The 22,072-nt window shown below is 36.9% G+C and overlaps 1 protein-coding gene across 2 annotated transcripts in view; it reads left to right on the forward strand.

Moving 5' to 3' along the window:
• Positions 1-22,072, forward strand: part of CAMKMT (calmodulin-lysine N-methyltransferase) — a 220,861-nt gene that overhangs the window by 184,949 nt on the left and 13,840 nt on the right. For both annotated transcript variants that reach the window (XR_009957870.1, XM_062571920.1), the window contains exons 7-9: positions 1,031-1,097; positions 14,129-14,203; positions 21,293-21,356. Coding sequence is in view for 1 of the 2 variants with exons in the window: in XM_062571920.1 (XP_062427904.1) it covers positions 1,031-1,097; positions 14,129-14,203; positions 21,293-21,356 (206 nt within the window). In the remaining variant the exon portion in view is untranslated. The remainder of the gene's footprint in view (positions 1-1,030; positions 1,098-14,128; positions 14,204-21,292; positions 21,357-22,072) is intronic.

Below are 22,072 nucleotides of genomic sequence, written 5' to 3' on the forward strand. Positions count from 1 at the left end.
AGTAGTAGGAGTAGTAGTAGTAGAAGAAGAAGAAGAAGAAGAAGAAGAAGAAGAAGAAGAAGAAGAAGAGGCTATGGCTTCCACATTTATTGTGATATTTAAGAGTGAGGTTTTTTGGATACATATGGGTTCAAGTTAGCTGTCATTTAGTTCTCCCGTAGTTTCTCGGTGACTTGCTACACCTTGTCTTTCCAATAGCTTCTCAACAGCCACAAATGATTGATTGTAAAGGTTATCTTTTTAGGCATAGATTACTGGGCACAGCTCCCCTGGAAACTTTTCACTGGCAATCCTTGCTTTGGGTCTGCCTGAGGGGCTACCCAAATTTGTGACTTGATCTTCCAAACTGAAAGAGGCCGAGACATGAGACGAAGGCAACAGTGTTGCAGTGCCTTTGGGGAAGAAAAGGCATTTTTTGCTTTTGACTGATCTGTCACGGCAGAGAGGAGCTCCAAACCATTCTCAAGAAAGCAGACAAACTAGAAATTCCCTTGGCTGCAGGTGAAAGTGCTCCTGATGTATGTTAGATTTTATCCAGACAGTCAGAGCCACAAGCAAAGGTACACGTGCTGTGGCTGAGGTGGAACTCAAAACCCTTCCGTCCTCAGCCCTGTGATCTAGCGATACAGTCAAAAGCAGCACAAACTAAGCTGCTCATTTAGTAACTGTGCTAATGAATTCCTGTTCCCCATAGCTCTAATTTATATATCTGTAAAAGATAGTTGCCTTTAAATGTACGTAAGATACGGGAAACCTTTTTGTAACTCCCTCCCCCTTAAATGGAAGTGTTAATGAAAGAGCAGTCAATAGAGGTAGGCAACAATAGCAAGTTACTGGCTAGATTTATGGCTGATGTGCCAGAGTAGCACTGTAAAATCTATACTTCTGAAAAGGCTGACTATTAGCACAGATTAAAGCAGACCAAACAGATAAAAGACACTATGAAGGTATTAACAATGGAAAAAATATTCTTGATGATTTTTTATTACTGCTATCATTTTATAGATAATTCTTAACAAGTATGCTACAGATGTAAGTGACATCATCACAAGAAACCAAAATGCAGGAGTATTTAAGGCTCAAAATGTGTCAAGCTGGTAAGATTCTACTTAAGTGGCTTATGGAGTCTTGCATGTAATTGTGTATTTAGTGTAATTGGGAAATGTATGCAAAAGTGTGACCTGTGTGATTGATGCTGGCACGGATGTATACAATGTAAGAAGATGTATCGCAGCGTAAGTGATGCAAAACAGAAATTTGAAAGTATTAAAAAAAAAATTGAATAGCTTTTTTACCTAGCAAGTATGCTGTGATTAATCTTGGTGAGGTAGTGATTCTTTTCCTTTTTATTTTTTTTTAATATGTATCATGTGTTTTCAAGCTGCTGTTCATTGCATAGTTGAAATTTGGCTTCTTGAGAATCAGCGTTACCCATCATACTGAATGGTGGTTTGGAATGAATGGACCAAAGCACTGGTAGAGCCCATTTTTAGATAACTTTGAGAAATCAGGGTAGCAGCAAATCCCTCTGCCCCCGAGGCAGAGGTTGTCAGGCTCTTTGTGCGAAGATTTTGGCCAGCCTATTTCTTTGATCAGTACCACGTGACATTGTTGCAAAGACAAATGGGCCACATGGGAGCTAGGCGCCGAGCGCTGAGGCCCTTCTTCACTGGCATTGACCATATTCTGAAACACACGGGGCATCCAGCGTTTTTCTCAGATGGTGCCTGCTTTGTTGTCTGTTATCCCTGAAGACATGCTCTAGAGGGTGAGTGTTGTAGATGTTCAGAGAACTTGCTTTCAGATCATCTCCAGAGTTGTTCCTGCCCCTTGCTGTAATTGAAGGCTCACAAGGATTTTGCTACTTATTCATTGAAGTAAGGACTTTGTATTACATAGGCTCATCAGAAATCTCCATGTGTAGTAGGGTTTGGAAACCGCTGAGGATTTGCTGTGTTCATCTTTGGTCGTAATTAAAAAGTAAATTATCATACAGTACTTTGTATTTATGGTATGGGGCTATGAATTAGAATGTGCTTAGAGGTAGCTATCTAAGAGCAAATAGTGCATTCTTATTTGAGTGTCTATTTTTTTTTAATTCTTATTCCAGAATAAGAGCTCTCAGTCCTTCTCAAAGTGACAAAAATAAAGCTGAAAAAGGCAAGCTGTTACAGCAGAATGAGTGTATTAACATAGCGGGTAAAACCCGTACAATTTAGTTCATTCACATCATTTATCCTATGCTTGTGCAACCACTCTGTGTAATAGAAAGGTTCTTTAAATGAGCGCTTAAGGTTAGAAAAATATCTACTTCATTATGGTATACATGTGTACATCTTAGAAATCTATCTATGCATCCCGATAATTGCTTGCCAAGTAGACAGGCCCCAGGGATAGTCTTTTAGGTTCCAAGTGCTGAACGCCTCTTGTGAGCAACCTCAAATCCTCAGCTGGGCAGAGGGGAGGCTATCCTATATAGTACCTCTATGCAGAATCATAGATTTTTCAGCTTTCCAATAGCTGTATACTTTGCACAGGATTTCAGACTTCATCCCTTGTCAAGGTTTCAAACCTGGTCTTTTAGATATCAATCAAAAGCACATTTTCTACCCTGTCCTCATTTACATTTATCTAATGCTTAAGGTCATTTGTGATCATTTGAGTGTATTTCAGCATATGGAATCAGTGAATAATAGATTTCAGCTTCATGCTGTGAAGAAAGATTGTGTTTTTACAAGACATGATGTTGTTTACTGGGTGTTAATAATCACTAATTAATAAACATATCTAGACTTCATAAAATGTTGCATTTTAAGGAATAAAAATGTCAAGTGTTTAACTTATCAAGTGCATAGCATTTTGGGATTTATTTGCATAAATAAAATAATTAAATTGCAAACTAAAGTGAAGTACTATCTAAAAACATAAGGCACATTCATGTAATAAATATTTAATTTGATTTTTATTTCTACATTCTTAAGACTTTCACAGATTTGTTTTTATATATACATACAATTTTCTAAAAAATGTGTTCAAATGATTAATCTCAAAAATAATGGTCATTTTGCATTTCTTCTATATTGTACCCATTAGTAGTTCATGTTTCCTGTCAAAATTAAGACTCTACTTTGGTTAGTTATTTGAGAAGTGCTAATGGATAGATCAGTCCTTTGGATTTAGTAATAGCATGTGATTAAGACAGTAGTTACAGAATTATTCGATCACTTCCCAAGGCCTTAGAGAAACTTGAAAGGGCGATGTAATAGCTGAAATATTATTATAAGCTTGATTCACTTTTTCTACAACCCAAAACCTTAGTTTTGTGATGATACATGGAAAAAAATCATAAGAAAATACAATATTTTGTAGGGAAGAATGCAACACTGACATGCAAAGTGACTTTATTTTGATCAGAACTTGTGGATAAAAGAATGACAAATACAGTGATGCATTTAAATGACATTGCAGCATTAATTTAATCTCAAGAAAGCACTACATATTCCTCACTCTTACATATCATCTAAACAGGGTCCAGTGCAAAGATTCTTACGATATAAAAAATAATTCAGAGTAGACTCTTCTCACCACACCTCCATCTCACTTTGGAATATCTTTTCCTTGCACATGCTGTAGAACTTTTGAGGTATGAGACTTGTCTGTCTTGTTCTAGACATTTAACTCTAGACTTGGAAAATATGCCAAAATATGTATAGTACAAAAAGAAGCAATTCAATATCAGCCAAGAGAAGTTAGATTAGGACAACCTGCCATACATTTATTTATTTAGACTTGCACAAAATGCAATAAATGAGCACTTATCTAGCTCTCTGCCGACTCTTGATTATTGTTTAAAAGTACAGTAGTGTAAGCCAAACTGGCAGTTTGTCATATTATGTGTTACAATAACAGATATTTCATAAACAGTTTACTTCAGCAGTGACTATACAGTTCTATGTTTATTTTTAGCTTCCAGTGGTATATACAGAATTTCTTGCTAATGCTTATTGGAAATGTGTATAGTAATGCCACTGTTAGTAATAATGACTTGCTATAGTAAGGCAAATTACTAATACTATATTTGGGTTTGATGATTTTAGTTTATTACCCATTCACAAATTACCCATGAATCATTCTAAATTTACCCCATAACTTGGCATATAAATTACCCTGATAATAGCAGTCTTTATACCATCAGCTGTTAACCTGCATCTTATCATTGTTTTGAACACATCCACTAATGATTAATTTAGCAATAACAAAGTCATGGAGTTTGCTCTTTTCTTCCTTTTTATGTGGAAAACTCCTTGAATTTGGGGTTGTAAAATTAGAAAAACTATTGTTATTACAAGTGTCATGATGGAAAAGCTTTATCAAAGAGGAAGGTTTGTAATATTTTCTAAAGGTTAACAGACTGTTTGTCATATCTACTAGGAATTTTGTTCTTCCATCAGATTCCTGTGCCTGAGAGGACTTAATCGTTTAAGAGCAAAATTTGTATACTTATTACTGCTATGGGACCTATGAGTTTTAGGCATGGACAAGTCTACTGTTTTGCTAAGAGCTACCCCAGGAGGTTTTCATTTTACACAGCAGTGAGAGCAAGGACACACAACATAAAGACAGTGAGAGAAATGCTTATTGCACCATGCGCTCTGTTTCATTTGATTAATAATAGTTTATTCTTTGTCCATATTACAGTCAGCATTAGAACTTACATTAAGAATGTATGTAAGAATGTATGATGAAGTGACCAAAAATGACAGTTCTTGCTCCTTAAAGGTTAGCAAATAGGTTATGATCTGTTATCCAAGATTTTAATATTTCTTACGAATATAATGAATTTATAAGCTTCCTGAACTAAGCCTGAAAAAAAGCACACTTCTCTAAAGAGCAAAGGGCATTTAGTAGCAGAGTGGGAGGAGACGTCAGTGACAAATCACTAAGCTACATAGTCCTGATTCCACTTCTTATATTAATTGCCTTTTTCTCCCTGACTGCCAACATGTGAATATTTTACCTTATTGCAATGATCTTCAAATCCACAAGCTTTCCAAGTTTCCTCATTCCAACTGATTGTATAACAAGTTCCGTCATCTTTATTAAAGACTTCCTACTTGTTTCCACTAATTACACTGATCTGAGCATTCCTATATGCACATTTATTGAGCTTGTTGTGTTTGTTGGCTTTCTAATCCTCAATGAATCTTTCTTCCAATTACTTTTCCGGTCCTCTCATGTAAAATTCTTGCATGCACATCATCCCTGGGCACAGAATAAGCTGCCAAAAGAAACATTTGCTGTTTTTTGGTTAGAAAGAAAAGGTTCCTGGCGCCTGCTATCTTCATTTTATGTCTCTGTGTATGTATTAGAAGAAACAATGAACAGTGTATCTGTCCATGCCTTTGTGAATTTGTAGTTCTCTATCATAGAAAACTCAACTCAGGTGGAAGCTATTCTGTACCTTTGCTCATACTTGCCCTTCTCTATACCTTTTCCAATTTCAGTGTACTCTTTTTGAAATGAGGGGGAGCAGGATTCCGTACAATATTCAAAATGTGTGCAAACGATAGATATATGCATTGGAATAATTATGTTTTCCATTTCTCTTCTAAAAATGCCTCACAATGATTTGCTTTTTTGACTGCTGTTGAACTGATATTTTCATGGCACTGTCTGTCATAACATCAAGAGCTTTCTCCTGAGTGGTGAGGATCAGTTCAGAGACCTTCCTTTTATACATGAAGCCTGAAATATTTTTCCCCTTGTGCTATTTGCATTTACCAATGCTGAATTTTATCTGCCATTTCACTGCGCAGTAACTCAGTTTCATCCATCTACAATTGTTCAGCCTGCTTTTTTCCTTGTTATCTTGAATAACCTTATAGCGGCGGCAAACTTTGCCACCTCAGTGCTCGTCGCTTGTAAACATGCTAAATAGAACAAGTCCCTTGGGAACTCTACTGATTATCTCCCTCCATTGTGAGAACTGACCATTTACTACTACCCTGTTTCCTATCTTTTGTTCAATTATTTATCCAGGCCAGGACACTTATCCCATGACTGTCCATTTTCCTTAAATGTCGTTGGTGAGGGATTTTGCCAAAAGCCTTTTGGAATCCGAGGTAGTCTGTGTTACCCGCATCACCCTTATGTAAACACTTGTTGACCCCTTTGAAGAACTCTGAAAGGTTCATGAAGCAGGACTTCCTTTTACAGAAGACATCATCCCTCAAAAAGGGGTTTTGTAGTGAGATTGTCTTCAATTTCTTCTACAGTGAACACTGATGCAAAGAATTCATTTAACCTCTCTGAAATGGTGTTATCCTCTGTGAGTGTTCATTCTGTACCCTGATTATCAGCTGGCCCTACCAACTCCTCTGAAGTGTTAGCAGGAAGATTTAGTACAAAAGAAGGAGTACGCTAATTTTTGGCCTATGTAATTTTATTTTTATATTTAATTTGCCAGGTTGTTGATCCTTTCTTCATTTGGATGTGACTTCTGCTTTTGGAGGAATGTTTCTAACAACCTGCTTATTGTATGGCCATATCAGCTGACTTGTGTTGATTTAATGAAATGGCAACTTATTTAAAATGATGTTGTAGTTGTGTCTTTCTTCATTGTGTGACCAGGTAAAATATATGAAGAGACAAAAGCGAAAGGCGTTGTAGGGAAATCTCTGTGTGTTTGGAACAACAGGGAAGGAAAAGCTAGGTGCTATCTGAAACAGTATCCTTGTATTATTATATAATTATATAATTGTTGTGTTTTGTTAAATTTTTGGCTATGTTTTATGATGGCCTTCTCTTAGCTTTAAAAATATGCTGTTGGCAAAATTATTCCTCTTGTACTATATTGGACGAGACAGAATAACTAGGTGGAGACCTTTGATAGAAGAAAGCTCATGTCTTTCCAAGGCTTTTGAGGAAAATATCTGTGAAGTGTTAGCATTTAATTTTTTGTATTATTATTATTCCTATACTTACATATGTATCCATCTTTTTTAGCCAGTCCTTGCATTTTGTTTCCTGATTCATATTATTACCGTTGTACCCTCGTCTCTAGCTTTGTTCGACCTTAATAGGCAGTCATCAAGCACATTTTACACACTCTCAGTAGGCTGCCTCCTTCGGAGGTCCTCTCTGCTAATGTTAGCCACAGTCAAAAGAAAGTTGGAACAAACTCTCAATTTTGACAAAGCAATTTTTATAGTGTTATCTTTGTTTATTTCATTAATGAGGCAGTTATTCAAACAGGGATATTGAAAGTGGAAGGGATTCAGGAAAGAGGCAGAAGAATGCATCAGGGTCAGGAAGTGAAAGAGTTGAAGAGCGCTATCTACGTAACTTGCCAAAGAAATGACTCAGTTGTTAGAAATAAATTGATTTTGATATGAAAGTCACCTGTGGGAAAAAAATATTTAATAGAAGATCACTCTTTAATCTAGCTTACAAGTACATAGCAAGATGTAGAAATTGAAGCTAAACAAATTCAGTTTAGGAAAAAAATCAGTTTTGACAAAGTGAAAGATAATATATTAGAATATCTTTCTATGTGAAGTGGTAGTTTCATCAAGCAGTGAAATGTATTTAAATCAAGTTGGTATCTTTCTGAAATGTGTCTTAATTTGCTGAGATAGATGGGCTTGATGTAGAAATTTAAGATCCACCATGATTATTATGGTCTCTTCTGCCCTCAAAATGTAAGCATTTGCGAATTACGTCCCCTCCACTGTTCTTTCTGGTTTCTCCCATTCAGTCCTGGACCTGCCTGTCTTTAAGTTTACTTTGCATTCTTTGTTTTCCAATCTTTTTTTTTCTTTTGATTGTCCTCCTCTTTTTCCATGAATAGACTATTTTCCAAAAGGCAAGGAACCACCTTCTTTTCCTTCAAATTTCTAATCAAAATCCACTTTTACAAAACTTTCATTCACTAATCTTATTATGGTGGTGCTGCATGTGCCTATGCTATCCAGCATTTTGAAATGGGATATTTTATTAAACCATATCAGTCTGAATTAGAATGTGATAACCATCCATTTTGTGCACTGTGCACCACATGAGCCTTGCTAAAAACAGTAGTCAATCTTCTAAAAAAAGACTGATTTCTAAGGTATTGGGATAGAGGAGGGCAGAAAAAAGCAAATTTGGAAACACTAGTGCTATTTTTTTATTTAAAACATTTTTGTGGGAGTCTACTGAAAAGTACTAATAGGACAAGACTGAATTTTTCAAAGACCAGAGAGAACAATATTGTGATGGTAAGATACAGATAATGATGACATGCTCAATATAGTTATTGAGCATGTAAGTTGAGAGAGGTAGATAAGAAAGTTCTTAGAGATGCTGTGCAGAGAGAATAGGCAAAATCTGAATGTAAACTGGATATACAGATGCAGAGAAGAGTCTTAGCTGCATCCAGATTACAGACTGGAACTAATGGTTTTGTCCCTGGGGATCAAGAAAAAGAGATAACAGCAAAGCCTTGTTGTGCTTTAAAAGTGTGGAGCTTGACGTGAAGACCACACATTGGGGCTATGAAAAAGACTGAGTTGTAAGTCTGGACAGACAGACAGTCTGCAGTAGATAAGTGTTTTAATGGATTATCAGAATAGAAAGGGTAGTTGGACTTCTCTTATGGATGAGATATATCAAAAGTAAGATTTAGAGGAAGAAGAGGAGGAGAAGATACATCATTGTGAAATTATCAGAAATGTGCAGAATGTTTGAAGAGGATCGTTTGAGGAATACATTGAAGAAACAGTAGTGAAATAATAAAAAAAAAGAAAATAGTAGAATAACATGCTAATGAATAGCAAGATTTTACTGGGCTAATAAGAGAAGAAAGGTCAAAGAGGATGAGGTCAAAATGCTGGTCTTGAGATTGTCTGAGAAAAATCAGTGGGAAACTTTGAAAAGAGTAAATAAATTAAGTGGAAGTTGCCAAAGCCTGCAAGGGGGCACTTAAGAAGAAACAGTTAGAAAGAAATTCCTGTTAGCAATTATAAATATTACATTCAAACTACTTAGACATGTAGGAGAATGACTGATGATGGGGTAACTTAAAATTTCACTTTGATTTTTTGCTGCTGGCTGGGTGTGCATCACAGGGAATGCAGTAAAGGATAAGGACACAGAGCAAGGTAAAGCAGTGAAGGTAAGAAAGTCAAAAGGTGGAAGAGAAGGGAGAAATAAGAGCAACCTAATGAGAATATGATGAGAAAGATGAGGAAATGGAAGCAGGCAGAGTTGCAGTACTCTGCAGAGGAGTTCTGATCATATATGTACACATTGTTGCTGAATTAAAATCTGTCATTTTGATCTTTATACAAAACTGAGGAACCACATCTACTCCAACCTATGTCAGTCATCACAACAACATCTCAGAGGGGCTTGGAAATGTTTGAGATTTTATGATCAGGAGAGTTAGCCTGTTTTTATTCTGTAAGTTACCTGCCTAGGCACATTAGGAGAACAATCACTGAATCGTAGAAGTTGAATAATAATAGCAATGGGCTTTTTTGCATGAGAAATAAAAAGCTAGTAAAAGCAGGATTTTGTTGCAGATTATTGAGATAAGTTACTAATTGTAAGAAAATAAATGTTGACATTTATTAGGCTATTCTTCATAGATTAGAATTACTTTACAGGGAAAATGCAGCTCTGACTGCCATAATGGTGCTTGGGACATTTGCCTTTTTTTTTTTTTTTTTTTTTTTCCTGAAATGTAAGGGAATATTTGGGGGTATATTGTTAGTATTTAAAGAAAGGATGCTCCTCTTTCAATCTCTATTTTCTTATCTTTCTGTTCTGTTATCATTACAATTCTTTTTGTCTTGACCCTAATCACATTCTCTGGCTTGTCAATTCAAAAGCTAAATCAGGGGGAAAAAAAAAACTTTGATTTTTTTTTAATGAATTTGTTGCTTTAGAATGGTGTAAGATTGACAGGCTCGGAAACTAAAGCCTCAGTACATATTTTCTCAAACTGTTTCAGTAGTATGCTTTATCCCTGGCCTGGAAAAACCACCTCTGTGTGTGAGAGGATAGTTCATTCTCCATGGCTCATTCAGTCCTTGTCCTTTTTGCTACGACTGCCATCAAGATTGCTAATTATAGTAATAAGTTTGTGACGTGGGTGCTTTTCCTCTGAAAACTGGTCAAATTCATGGGATGTAAGCCGTAAAGCAACCATTAGCGGATACTAAGTTTCAGACATCATTAGCTTGCCCTAAGCAGTAGCTGATCAGACTATCCCTCACATCTTATTTCATTTTTTAACATTTTTGTGAGAGGTAAAAAATTTCCCCAAATTATTTAATATTTCCAGTGAGTTTCAGGTCCTTTTCTATTTAAATTGAATTGCCTACTTTCAATTGCAAGAAACTAAACCTGCATACTTTAAATAAGCCAGTACAAATTAAAATCAACAGTGGACTTTAGACAGCCTTAAATATGTTATTTTTATCAGAAAAACCATTAAAAGTATGGCTAGCAGAAGTAAAGGTGGAAAGTACATCTTCTAAATTTGCCAGATAATTCCAGCTGTCAGTATTGTAGCAGCTTACCTCAAAAGAAAGACATTAAACATATTGTATCTTTAAAAGTTATCATTTTATGGGAAGAAATTTGGAAAACAAATATCCTGAAGCTTTGGAAACGTCAGTTTTCTATACTAATTCAAACTAATGATTTTTCTCAATCTCATCTGCTTTGTGCATTCAAGGTGACCACTCAAAAAATTCAGAGGGAAGACTGAAAAAAAATAAGCCTATAAAATCTTGTGGACCTGCTCCCCAGTTCTTTGGGGAAAACATTCTAATGTTAAAATTGATTCCTCATTATCTAATAGTAAATAAAATCAATTCAGAATTTCACGCGTGAAAACAGTCTTTTTTATGTCAATGAGTTGAGAAGGGAACAAGAGGAAAATATTAACAAAGATTTACTTTTTCTCATAGCAGCACTCAACGTATTTCTGGTAACATAAAAGATTTTTGGGGCACAGCATTGTCGTCCTCCTGTCTATTTTTAAAGGAAATTTTGTAAAAGCTGTGATTTTCAGATTTTTGTTGCTAACAGTTTCTTGGTTTTCCTAGAAGTGCTTTTCTTTAAATAAAGATGCAGTTGGTCCTTATTTCACTGTACTTTCAATATTTCCTTCAGCTCTGGCCAATGAGTCCAACAGCCATGTCATAAACAATTCCTGGAAAAAAAATGTTCCTTATTCCTTAGTCTACTTATAGATATATGCATATAGATACACATGCATGCATCTTTACTCATTTCAGAGTGGTTTTGCAGTATCTGTAATTTTTTTTGTATTTCATGTTCAAGAATTGTGTTTGTGGTTGCAAGAACTTTTATTGCTATTTGATGGTTTTCATAGATGTCCTGACTTTGATTCATTAGTTTCATTAACATTAGAAATTGAAGTGACTGATTCTCTTTCCGAATCAGGCTGGTTCTGACGCCAGTGTTAATGACACAATAATTCTGACTTTGAGCAGAGTTGTTTCTGATTCTCTGATGTGCAGAGGCATATCCACTTTACAGATGCAAATGCAGGTGTGTGGCTGCAACTCATGCAATTTTTTTGGCAGCTTTAATCAGATAACGGTGTAGTGGTAGCCCAGATGTAGCTACCTAAATTCTGAGGTTGCAGCCTGTACAAAGCTACGTGTACTGCAGCTACACTTTAGCATGTGCATTTTATTTGCACTAGTCTAAAAATAGTGTGGATAAATGTAAACAGCTTATAGTTACACCTTTCCCGTGTGCACATGCCAAGTGAGATCAGAATCAGTCCTGTAGTTGGCAAGGTCATTTCCCAACATTAATAAAGATGTTCCCTTGCCCTTTGAAATTTAATGGTAAAGCAGAATTTGAAAACCTTGTGTAAGTTTATCGCTGGCCTTGGCGTAACTATCCTGTCTCTGGGAAGTGCAGCAGTAGTGGGGCTAGCGACCAAGAACAGCTCTGGAGGTAGATCAGGAAAACGAAGGAAGACTGGCTTGGGGCTGGTTGTGCGGCCCTTAGCTCGCTGCTTGTAACAGCACGCGTGCCAGTCCTGTTGCAGCGCTGCTCATGCTCCTGGTAACTCATCTGTTCCGTATTTTGGTCAGCATTACGACTGCTGAGCTTCTACCTGCCTGCACAAGCTCCTTTGTGCCGTTGGTAGGTGTGCACAGAAAATGCTGTATTTTGGAGGCTCAGCAGGAACCTGACAGTAACGTAAGAGGTTTGGGGCTTGGTTTTTTTTCTTCCCAGGAGGAAGCACCCGCATTGCCTTCTGAACTACATGTGTGAAGCGTAGCAAATACATGGATTAAAAAAGTCATAATTCAAATCCCTATGGTGGTACTGATCAGATCTCTGCTTCTGTCGCGATGAGGACCGACGGTGGCCTTTCAAGGCTCGCAGTTCGTCTACCAATTTCCAGTTCCGCTTCAGGATGCTTAAAACATTAGAGCGTGTGCTTTGAACCCACGAAACGTACCTTTACCTAATTTCACCGCTCGAACCGAAGTTTCCACGGAAACAGGGTCGAGAGAGCCGCCGGTAGCCAGCAGGCAGCCGGCAGCCGGGAGCGAGCCCTCTCCTTCGGCGCTCGCCGCTCCCGGACGCCTGCTGAGCGCCAGCGCGCAGAGCCGCCCCGGCGTCGCGGGGCCCGCGTGCTTGCCGCTCGCGGGGTGGGGAAATCCAGGTCCTCTACTCTTTCCTCTCCTTGGATCGTCACGGCAAATTCCGGGAGGGCGAACGGGCTAACGAGTCCCGATCTGCCCGGGCTGCGCGGAGCCCCACGGAATTAATCCAAGCTTTCCCGGCCAGTCGGGCCGCTGCTTCCCCGCTTTCCGCGTTTTAAAAGCATCTTGTCGCGAAATCCGTGCACGCGCCGCGGGACGCGCGTGGGCTCCTGCCTTAATTCTTTGATCGTGGAGCTCAGTATTTTTATATAAATCTGTATGTTTTTATACATTCCCCCTCTGGAACCTATTTTGGAGCCTTTTTGCAGGTGGCGTGGTCCATGTATACAATTCCCTTTTTTCTTGTATACTCAGGGAACATTTCTGAATGAACACATTATAACTGATCCTCGGTTAAATATTAGGAGTAGTATGTGAATGGAGATGGCTTTTAACCAGAAGTAGATTATAGCTGCGGGAAGACTAAAGGGTCTGTTTGGTCAAGACTCATACAAAACGGAGATAAGCATGCACAACCTGACAAGATCAGATTAGACCCTTCCCCCACAAGTGCTTTTCCTATAAATATTTATCCACTTTCTTTTATAAATAACCATGAAATGAAAAAGAAGGGTAGATTTTTTTTTTTTTAAAAAAAAAAAAAACAGACTAGAAATAGAAATGCAGCTTCAAATCTTCGGAATAGTGATATTTTAAGCATGCAGGAAATTCCAGTACTAGTTGCTGTTTCTAAATGGGAGCGAAGTACTGAAATTCTCCGTGGCAGCTATATAAAGCAGCAGCATTCGTAAACAAAGAGGAACTTTGCACGTGTGTGCGTTTCTGCCTATTATCAGGTATCTTCGAATTAAATGAGTTGTCACCTGTGCGAGAGTAGGTGCTGACAGAGGCAGCGCCGCTGTATTTTTGCGCTCGCCCGAGGCACGGCGGCTGGCACCGAAGCGGAGCTGGGCACTCTTTCACCCCGTCCCTCCTCCCCGCAGCCCGAGCGGATGCTCACTTCGTCGGTGGGGAAGGCGGCTGACTTGCCTGCCAGATGTAGCGGAGAGCTGCGAGTCCACAGCTGCTTTGCACGTCTCCACTGCATGCAGCTTGTCAGTACTTTGGCTGGGGGGGGTAGGGGGTAAAAACCTGAAGCTGTACGTGTGCCACTAATGCAGAAAATGCGTATTTGTCGGGGGTCAGACCGCGTAGATTGCCTTTCTGCTACAGCAAGAAGGTAGTTCTGTAGCTTTGAGATTTAAAAGCTAAACAAGGCTCAGAATAATAGTTACATTCATCTTTGAAAGAAATGTGTGTATACTTTTAAAAACACTTTCATGTCACATAAAAATAATATTAATACTTTTAAAATATCAAGATGAAAAATGTAAGTCCTTTCTTTCTTTTCTTTTTTTTTTGTTAATCTTTTTTTTTTCCTCTAGCATTTTACGATGGGATAATGAGACAGATGTCTCTCAACTGGAAGGACATTTTGACATTGTTATGTGTGCTGACTGGTAAGTACATAAAAATCATAAAACTCGTGTTAGAAAAATAGCTTTGCTGGAGTAATTGTACTGTGCTGCTTGCTGATGGCTAAGCAAAGTCAACAAATGAAGCACAAAGCCACCTTAACCTCAACAAATTAATATTCATCTCCATGTGACAGTTATAAGGTAGTCTTCTATCACACAGTAACTTCTACCACATTATTTCCCAAAGATTGATTTTGAGAAGCATTTCCATTTTCTGGAATTGCCTCTGTTTCATGCTTGACGTATCAGTAAATGGACGACTTAGGCAAATTGCAAATAATTATGGCTCAGTGAAGAACAGTCTGGAGAAAAGGGAGTTTATCAACACAAACAGCTCAATTAGCTTACTTCTTAGGAAAGATCTGACTATTGATGTAAGGGGATATATTTTGCTTCCCAGAAAATCTTTCCAAGGAAAAAAGATTTTTGAAATCTTTTTTGCATCCCATTCTGTTTCTTAAATCAATTTGACAGCGGGATTGGTAGACCTGGACTTTATATTATTTACGTAGGCACATGTTAGTAATAAGAGAATTCTTAGTAAAAAAAAAAAAATCAGAGTACCACACAATTTATGAAAAGGTAGATACATGTTACAATACAGTATATTATCTAACAGTATATGTAAACAGATTTTGTTATTGAAAGAAACCATTTCTGATCCTGGGTTTGTAGAATTGTGCTACCCTTTATTTACTGTATGCTAACATTTTCAATGGGAAATTATTAATTATATGAATTATTTTAAGTGGAGAAAGTGTAAAAATAACTGTGAGGATTTCAGTTAAGGGAGTAGGTATTTTTAAACAAATCTGTCTTCCCTTAATGAATATTTGCTCTTGACCTTTTAGAAGTCCAAAACAGAAAAAGATGTTTATGTTTTGTTGCATATAACTATTGTAAGAGACCAAATTCTGAAAACAGAGACTTCCTAGGATAGCTCCATTCAGCAGACTTCTGTACCTTACTAAGAAATAGTTAAAGGAAAAAGGCAAAGGGAAGTGCAAAGCTGTCTATTGTCTTTTTAAACAATGTTCTTTTAAGTGGCTTCTGATAAAATATTCCTCTAAAGACTTTGGTGGGATTTTTTTTTTTTTTTTGGTTTGATGTTTTGCTATTTAAGCAAACTGTTCTTATTTAAAAAAATTTATTGTTTTTATATAGCATTGGAGAAAGTGTATTTCTTCTTCTTTTTTTCCTTTTCCTAATACCTATTTATTGACAGAATGCAACAGTGCTTCATTTCTCTCAGCATTTAATTTCAGAAAAGTTCTTTCTTCCCAAAAAGGACAGAGATGGGTTTCTAACTAATCGCTGATAATGTGCCTCAGAGATGCATCATCTGATTAAAATAAGGAGCTAAACAACACCATATGATTTCAGCAAGTAATTTAGTAAATGCCTTCCTCACCAAATATTAGAATGGATACTCCAGGTTTCATTGCACAGATGAAGTTAATGCTGGACAGGATTAGATCAGATTAAGTATGAAAGTCAGATCAGAGTGCTGGCGGACATGAGCAGGAGGGCAGCAGTCTTCTCGGAGGCTTAGACAAGGCTCACATATGGATGTTCTCCAGATTATGTGGGTGAAGCAAGGTCTTGCCAAGAGATTTAGAGTTAAATTTGTTCTTCACACAAATATCAAAACAACCTGGCTGTGCCATCTCTTGTATTCTTGATACTCACACCATGTCATCCTATTTGTACGGGGAGTATAGCAAAGTGGAGCAAGGCTTAAGTTGTTTTCCTCAATAATATTCTTTACTAATACTCCTCCTAGTCTGTTTGGAAATAATGTTGTTTCTTTAGTAAACAAAGGCTCGCACATGACAGGTAAAATACATAATGTATTTGCAATCCCTGCTTTTTCTCCCTTTATTTTGAAGCACTTAAGATGCAGATAAGTGTATAAATACTAATAGAATTTAAAAAATAAATACGTATGTGAAGGTTAGAGCACACAGTTTTATTCACAAATTATTCCTATTTTTTTATTCCAGCTGCCAATATATGTAGTTTAATAAGCATGAAATCCCTGTATTGTTTCTTTTAAAAATCATTGTTTCAATAACGGATACTAGATTATCAGATACATGACAAGGCTGAAAAAAGTTGTTGCTTGGATTTAACACACTCAAATCTTCTTTTTATTTTCATGTCTAAGAATTTAAGAATTTTTATCTTCCAAGATAGAGAACTGGCTTGAAAACTGTTGGCAGGATTTTTACATTCTGAATTTTTGGGGGCTGCCATTGAAGAGGAGAATAAATCTTTTTTTCTTATGGTTCCTCAGGTGAAACCTGAAGTATGCAGTGATAAAAAACAGATAGAGTAGATTGCATTTAATTTAACACCATCATGTAGTTCATTGTCAGTCAATAAAATCTGGGATTAGAACAGAGAACTATAAAGGAAAAAATCTGAGTTCAGATATTAGGTACACAGATAAATTCTTATTGAAGTATTTCCAGCAAGAGTGATATTGTCTGATTCTCTGAATACCTAACCAGTGGTACTGCTTGATCCCATTTACATGAAAAAAAGCTCTATTCATAAACATTTTCCAAATCCACATAGAGGTTCAAGAAAAAATGTACATGATTACAACAAGCGGCGATATGTTTATATTCATATATTTACATTCAGACTTTCATAAATGTTGTGTGCAGGAGTGGAAAATAAGTTATTTCCCAGAACAGACAGTCTATTAGTTAACAGCTAAATTTAGTAGCTCAACTAGATTATAAAATAAATAAGAGGCAAACTGTGAAAGCTAGTCATTATTTAACCATTCAGGATTATGACAATAAAAATAGTTTCATGGTTCAACAGTTCCTAAATAACTCGCAAAATGTCAACTTTGAGATAAAAAATAGGGAAAAAAAGTCTTGGTGAGGCCACACCTGGAAGAAGGATACGCTGCAAAAAGAATACCGAAATGTGGAATTTCTAAGGTATATCCAACCCTCTCTTTTTATTGAGTGGTAATTTCAAGGCCAGGTGAATCTAGTATCTGCCAGAATTTCAGACTTTCATTTGACATGCACTGGCACGTATAAAGTCGTGCAGGTGCTGGGAGTATGAGTAAGTAGGAGTACGAACAGAGAAGGAGAAATGTCAAGTGGCCCTGCAAACAGTCCGAAAACAGGTCATTTCCAAAACTCCTGAGAGTCCTTGATATCTAGTTGTTTAAGATGAAAGATAAATCTTTTGTTTATTAAGAAGAAAGTTTTTGAGATTTTTAATCCAAAGAAAAATTGAAGGCCATTAGGGGTTGACTGAGAAAAATGTCATTGCCCTTCCGGTTCTCATGAACAGGGTTGTCACTCATAGTTTTAATGTAGAGACAGAATATGGTCTAGATCTTCATATCACTTAGGAAATGCATAATATCTTACTCTGTTTAGTTAGACTGATCATGTTCTTGAAGTTTGGCATGTGTGTAAGTATTTGTATAACAGAGACCTGGGGGCCTGTCTCATGTTGCTCTCACTGCTGAAATTCTTCCTTAAGGAGTTGTGGATGCAACAGAAATGTAGCAATAAATTGAAATTATTTTTTAAATAACTTAAAATATGTCAAGCTTCTCCCCATCAGGATTTGATTCAATATAAGGAAATCTTTCTGCAGGAATGCAGGAAATTTCTGTTCTTCCTCAGCTGAAATTTATTCTTCATTTTAAGTCTGATTTCTTGCACACGCTCTACTCTCAATTGCATTGGAATCTGATGAGATGGAAGTAAGAGTTTTTTCATTTTGTAACAGCTTTATAGTTGAAGGTGAACAAAAAGATGAAAGACTATATACAGTAGGCACTATACATGAATGTAATCATGTCTGAAGCAGATCATAAACTAGGCCTTTTACCCCTTGTAAGTTATGGAAAAATAAAAATAATTTCTCATCATAGGCTATAAAATATAAGTGTATGTTCATTGTCGCAAGGCATAAGAAATTAGGATGAAACATACCAGCATTAACTGAACAGAGAATTTACCTATTTTTAAAAAATTTTTCATAGCAGCTTACCTTTGCTTCCATACAGGTTTTTGTGTAAACATTATTTTTTTGTTTCAAATGATAATTTAAAATGAAGGAGAGGGAAAAAAAAAAAAAAAAAGGAAGGAGCTGAGAAGATTGCCTGCTTGTTCATCCAGATTTCACAGGTGAACAACACTGACTAAGCAAAGGCCAAGAGTCATAAATCATGACTCTTGCCTCTTTGCCTCTGTGCTCAGGGACTTGCTTGCTGACCAGAGAAACCCTTGCTATTCCTGTCCTCAGCCACTGCTTTCACAGAGTCCTTACTACACATACACATGAGGCATTTTTGTTAAAAAAATATTAAGACCACCAAAGTAATGGTAAGCTAAGCCAAATTTGAACTGAAAAATGAGAACTCAGTGAGAGTGGTTTAAAAAAATATATGTTATTTAATTTCACAGAGTTCTGGTGAGCTTTAAAGGATTCTCATAGGGGTACATATTCCGTGTGCTGTTTTGGTATTTAGTTGTACAAATTCTACTGGTAAGTGAAATTGTGTGACTAAATCTCTATGCATGGGCCAAATCCTATGCCAATGCTGTCCGCGGCAGAGCTTATCTAACAGCTTCTTCAGGATTTGCCTCCTTCACAGAACCCCCAAATCAAAGGGAGGATGGAAATGTTTCGTGGAGTCGCTGCATGGCATTAACGTTGCTTCCAGCCCTCTGAGCTCCCTGTGGTCGGAGGACATAGCTCATGGGGCAACAGATTGGCAGTCAGAGCATTAGAGACCACTTTTGGTTGAAGCAGTTGCTGCACCCAGGGACAGACTTTCGAGGAGGGGAGGGAGGACTTGGGAGCAGAGGCAGGACAGGTACCCTAGGTCACCAGGCTGATTCTCTCTGCCTCCCGTACCACCAAAATATCCAGTGGGAGTCAGACAGCAAAGGTAATCTCAAAGTTGCCCTGAGCTACCAAGCAGGTTATCCATCCATCTGAAGTTCACAGACACCTGAATTTCTAGTGAACAAGGGCTGATTCTGTTAAGGAACAAAACTGGTAGCAATAGCTGTGCCCTTATTTCACTGTAAAAAGAAAGAATGGTGTGCAGATTAATGAAAACAGGGCTTCAGTGCTGGTAAACTCACCCAAAATTGTGTTCCCGTGATACTGCTTTCAAAAATAAAGATGTAAGTGCATTTTCATTTGAAATGTACTTCTGTCTATGCAGGTTCTCTGCAAGTCTTAAATGTGCGCTTGCATGTGTTGTCTCCTGTGAGGACAAGTAATTATTTTTAGACATTCTCTTTGGGAGAGGGCTCACACAGTGCATTCCACCTCTTTTTCTTCTGCATATGAGTAAGCTCCTGGTGAATTAGTGTCTTATGGTATCTATCTGTATCGGGATCTACCCAAGGTGAAAATGGTTAAAACTCCCGGGAGACATTAGAGATATCATCTTCTCTTTCGATTAATTTTATGTAAACAAGCATTTGTCCAGTTCTTCCAATAATATTAATAGAGGCTAAGGGGCAGCCATCGTGCTTATTGCTAAATTTTAAACTTTCTTTTGGGCAGGTTATCAGTTAGAGAAGTTATTCAGTACTTCAACATCTCAAGAAGAAATTCAAAGGGGTCATACTTCTACACAAAATGTTATTTAAGAAGCTTATGGATTCCAAATCTACCATACTTTTTCACTGATTAAATTTGGTCACTGAAAATTTTTCAGATAGGCTGCTTTTTTTTTTTTTTCTTTTCCTGAGCAGCAAAAGATTTGCAGATATTATACTTTGGCTTTCTGTTACGTAATATTATCGTATTCTCCCTGATACCCATGAAATATCCATAGCCAAATATCTACACATATTCTATTCTTGATGACTGGCATGTGTTTGGCAGGCCACTTCCCTTTTTGTCACTGTTTTCATATATTCTTTTTGGATATTTCAAACCTGGAAAAAAAATTCACCCTGTTCCCCTCAGGAAGACATATTTGAGAAAAAGGAATTGGAGAAGGTGTACAAATGAATCATAAAGAATGGACAAAATGCCTTATAGTGTGGAACCTAAGCATAGCTCATATTGGCCTCTCTTATTTTGGATAAGGCATGAAAAATAATGAAGAAAAATCATGTTACTCGTAGCCTGCTCAATAGACTCTTTCTTGGCTGAGTCACCGATACAAATGCAGCCCATGGTAGTAAGGACTGAAAGGCATCAGTTGCTATCTGATGGTTGTTCACTAACCTTTGTAAATGCACTCTCATCCACAGTAACTGCATGTCCCCAAATATCTAGTCAAGAGTGATTGGCACCCTGGTTGCACTGTTAGTATATACGTTAAGGTGCTGAGGGGCATGAAGAGTGAATTATCCCCTGAAATCATGAGGTAATCACGCCAAAATAGGGCTGAGCATGTTGGCAGCATTGCATGGGATAACTGACTCTGCTGCTGTCCTTGCAGGACCCATGCTGGAGATGAAGGATTTCACTCCTGAGATAGGACAACTCTGTGCTATCGAGGTCATTGTGTTTGCACAGTGTTTAAGGAAGAGAGGAGGTAGGGGATAGTACATGTTTCTATAGATAGATAGAGGTATGTAAATAGTACAAATATGCATAATAGATAATAATGAATTAATATACTGACTCTAAAAGGAAAAAAATATCCCTTAATAAGGTAGTCATGAAATACAGTAGAAAATACTTTCATAAATTCCACACTCTGCCTGTACAAAAAGCAGATAAAACATAAAATTAGTATTATAGTATATTGATCTTGATTTCTGATATGGTAGTATTTTGATAGCTAACACATGTGATCTGTGAATTTCAGCTACATAAAGGACTGGTTCATGCTGATAGTTTGGCTTTGATTTAAATAATATTTATTTCAAGCTTCAGCTATTTCTGTTTAATTTTTTTATTAAATAGTACATGAGTTGGAAAGAAATGTAAACCACAGTTTCTCTTTTACAGCATTGTGTAAATATATGTAATTAGCCTTGTACTTATCTGCATTAGTATCATTAGAATTGAAAACCCATTTTAATCTGGATTCTGTTCTCTTCTCAATGTCAGCCTGTTTCTGGACCGGTACAGAGCTAGCCTTGTTGATGCAATAAAGAGATTACTCCAACCCAGTGTAAGTATGTTTCTATTTTCTCCTGAACACTGGCTTCAGAATAATTAGTCTGTGCACAATGATTGAGAGAGTAATGGAATGGCAGGATTAATGTCATGTAATACTTTAATACTTATTATGTCCAACTTCAATTGAGTCTTCTAATCTATCAGATTCTTTCCTAATCATAAACTAGGAAACTTCTTATACTTGGCCTTCTGATAAGGAACACAGTGGGTAGTAAAATAAATGAAACCGCTTCAAAGATAGTGAGAGATTATTTTTATCAAAGCGTTTCTCGAGTATTTTCCTTTGATAATAATGTCTTCATATTAAAGTAAAAGTACGATACTGAAAGTTTTTATGTTGGCTTCTGTCATTTGTAATCCCTTCAATAGTAACCTTTGTCATTGTGTATTTATTTATTATGAAAGAATATTTTTTCTTTTCATTTCTGTTTGTATAAAATGAATAAAGCCCTTGCACTCTTGAACTTTTTTCCCCATGAACTAAGCCCTATATTTACATATTTTATATTTTAGGACATAATGAAATTAGACTTTCCATAAAATGCTCTACATATTCTACATTCATGTGTCCATGTGTATCACTGAGGATGTTACACACTTTTGCAGATGCTCGATCTATTCATCTTTTAAACTAAATTTGAGAGATACCAGTCAAAATAAGCCATTATGTTCATACACCCATACTGAACAAATAACGTTAGATCTTGA

Source organism: Rhea pennata, chromosome 3, assembly GCF_028389875.1.
Source record: "Rhea pennata isolate bPtePen1 chromosome 3, bPtePen1.pri, whole genome shotgun sequence".
Classification (NCBI taxonomy): Eukaryota; Metazoa; Chordata; class Aves; order Rheiformes; family Rheidae; genus Rhea; species Rhea pennata.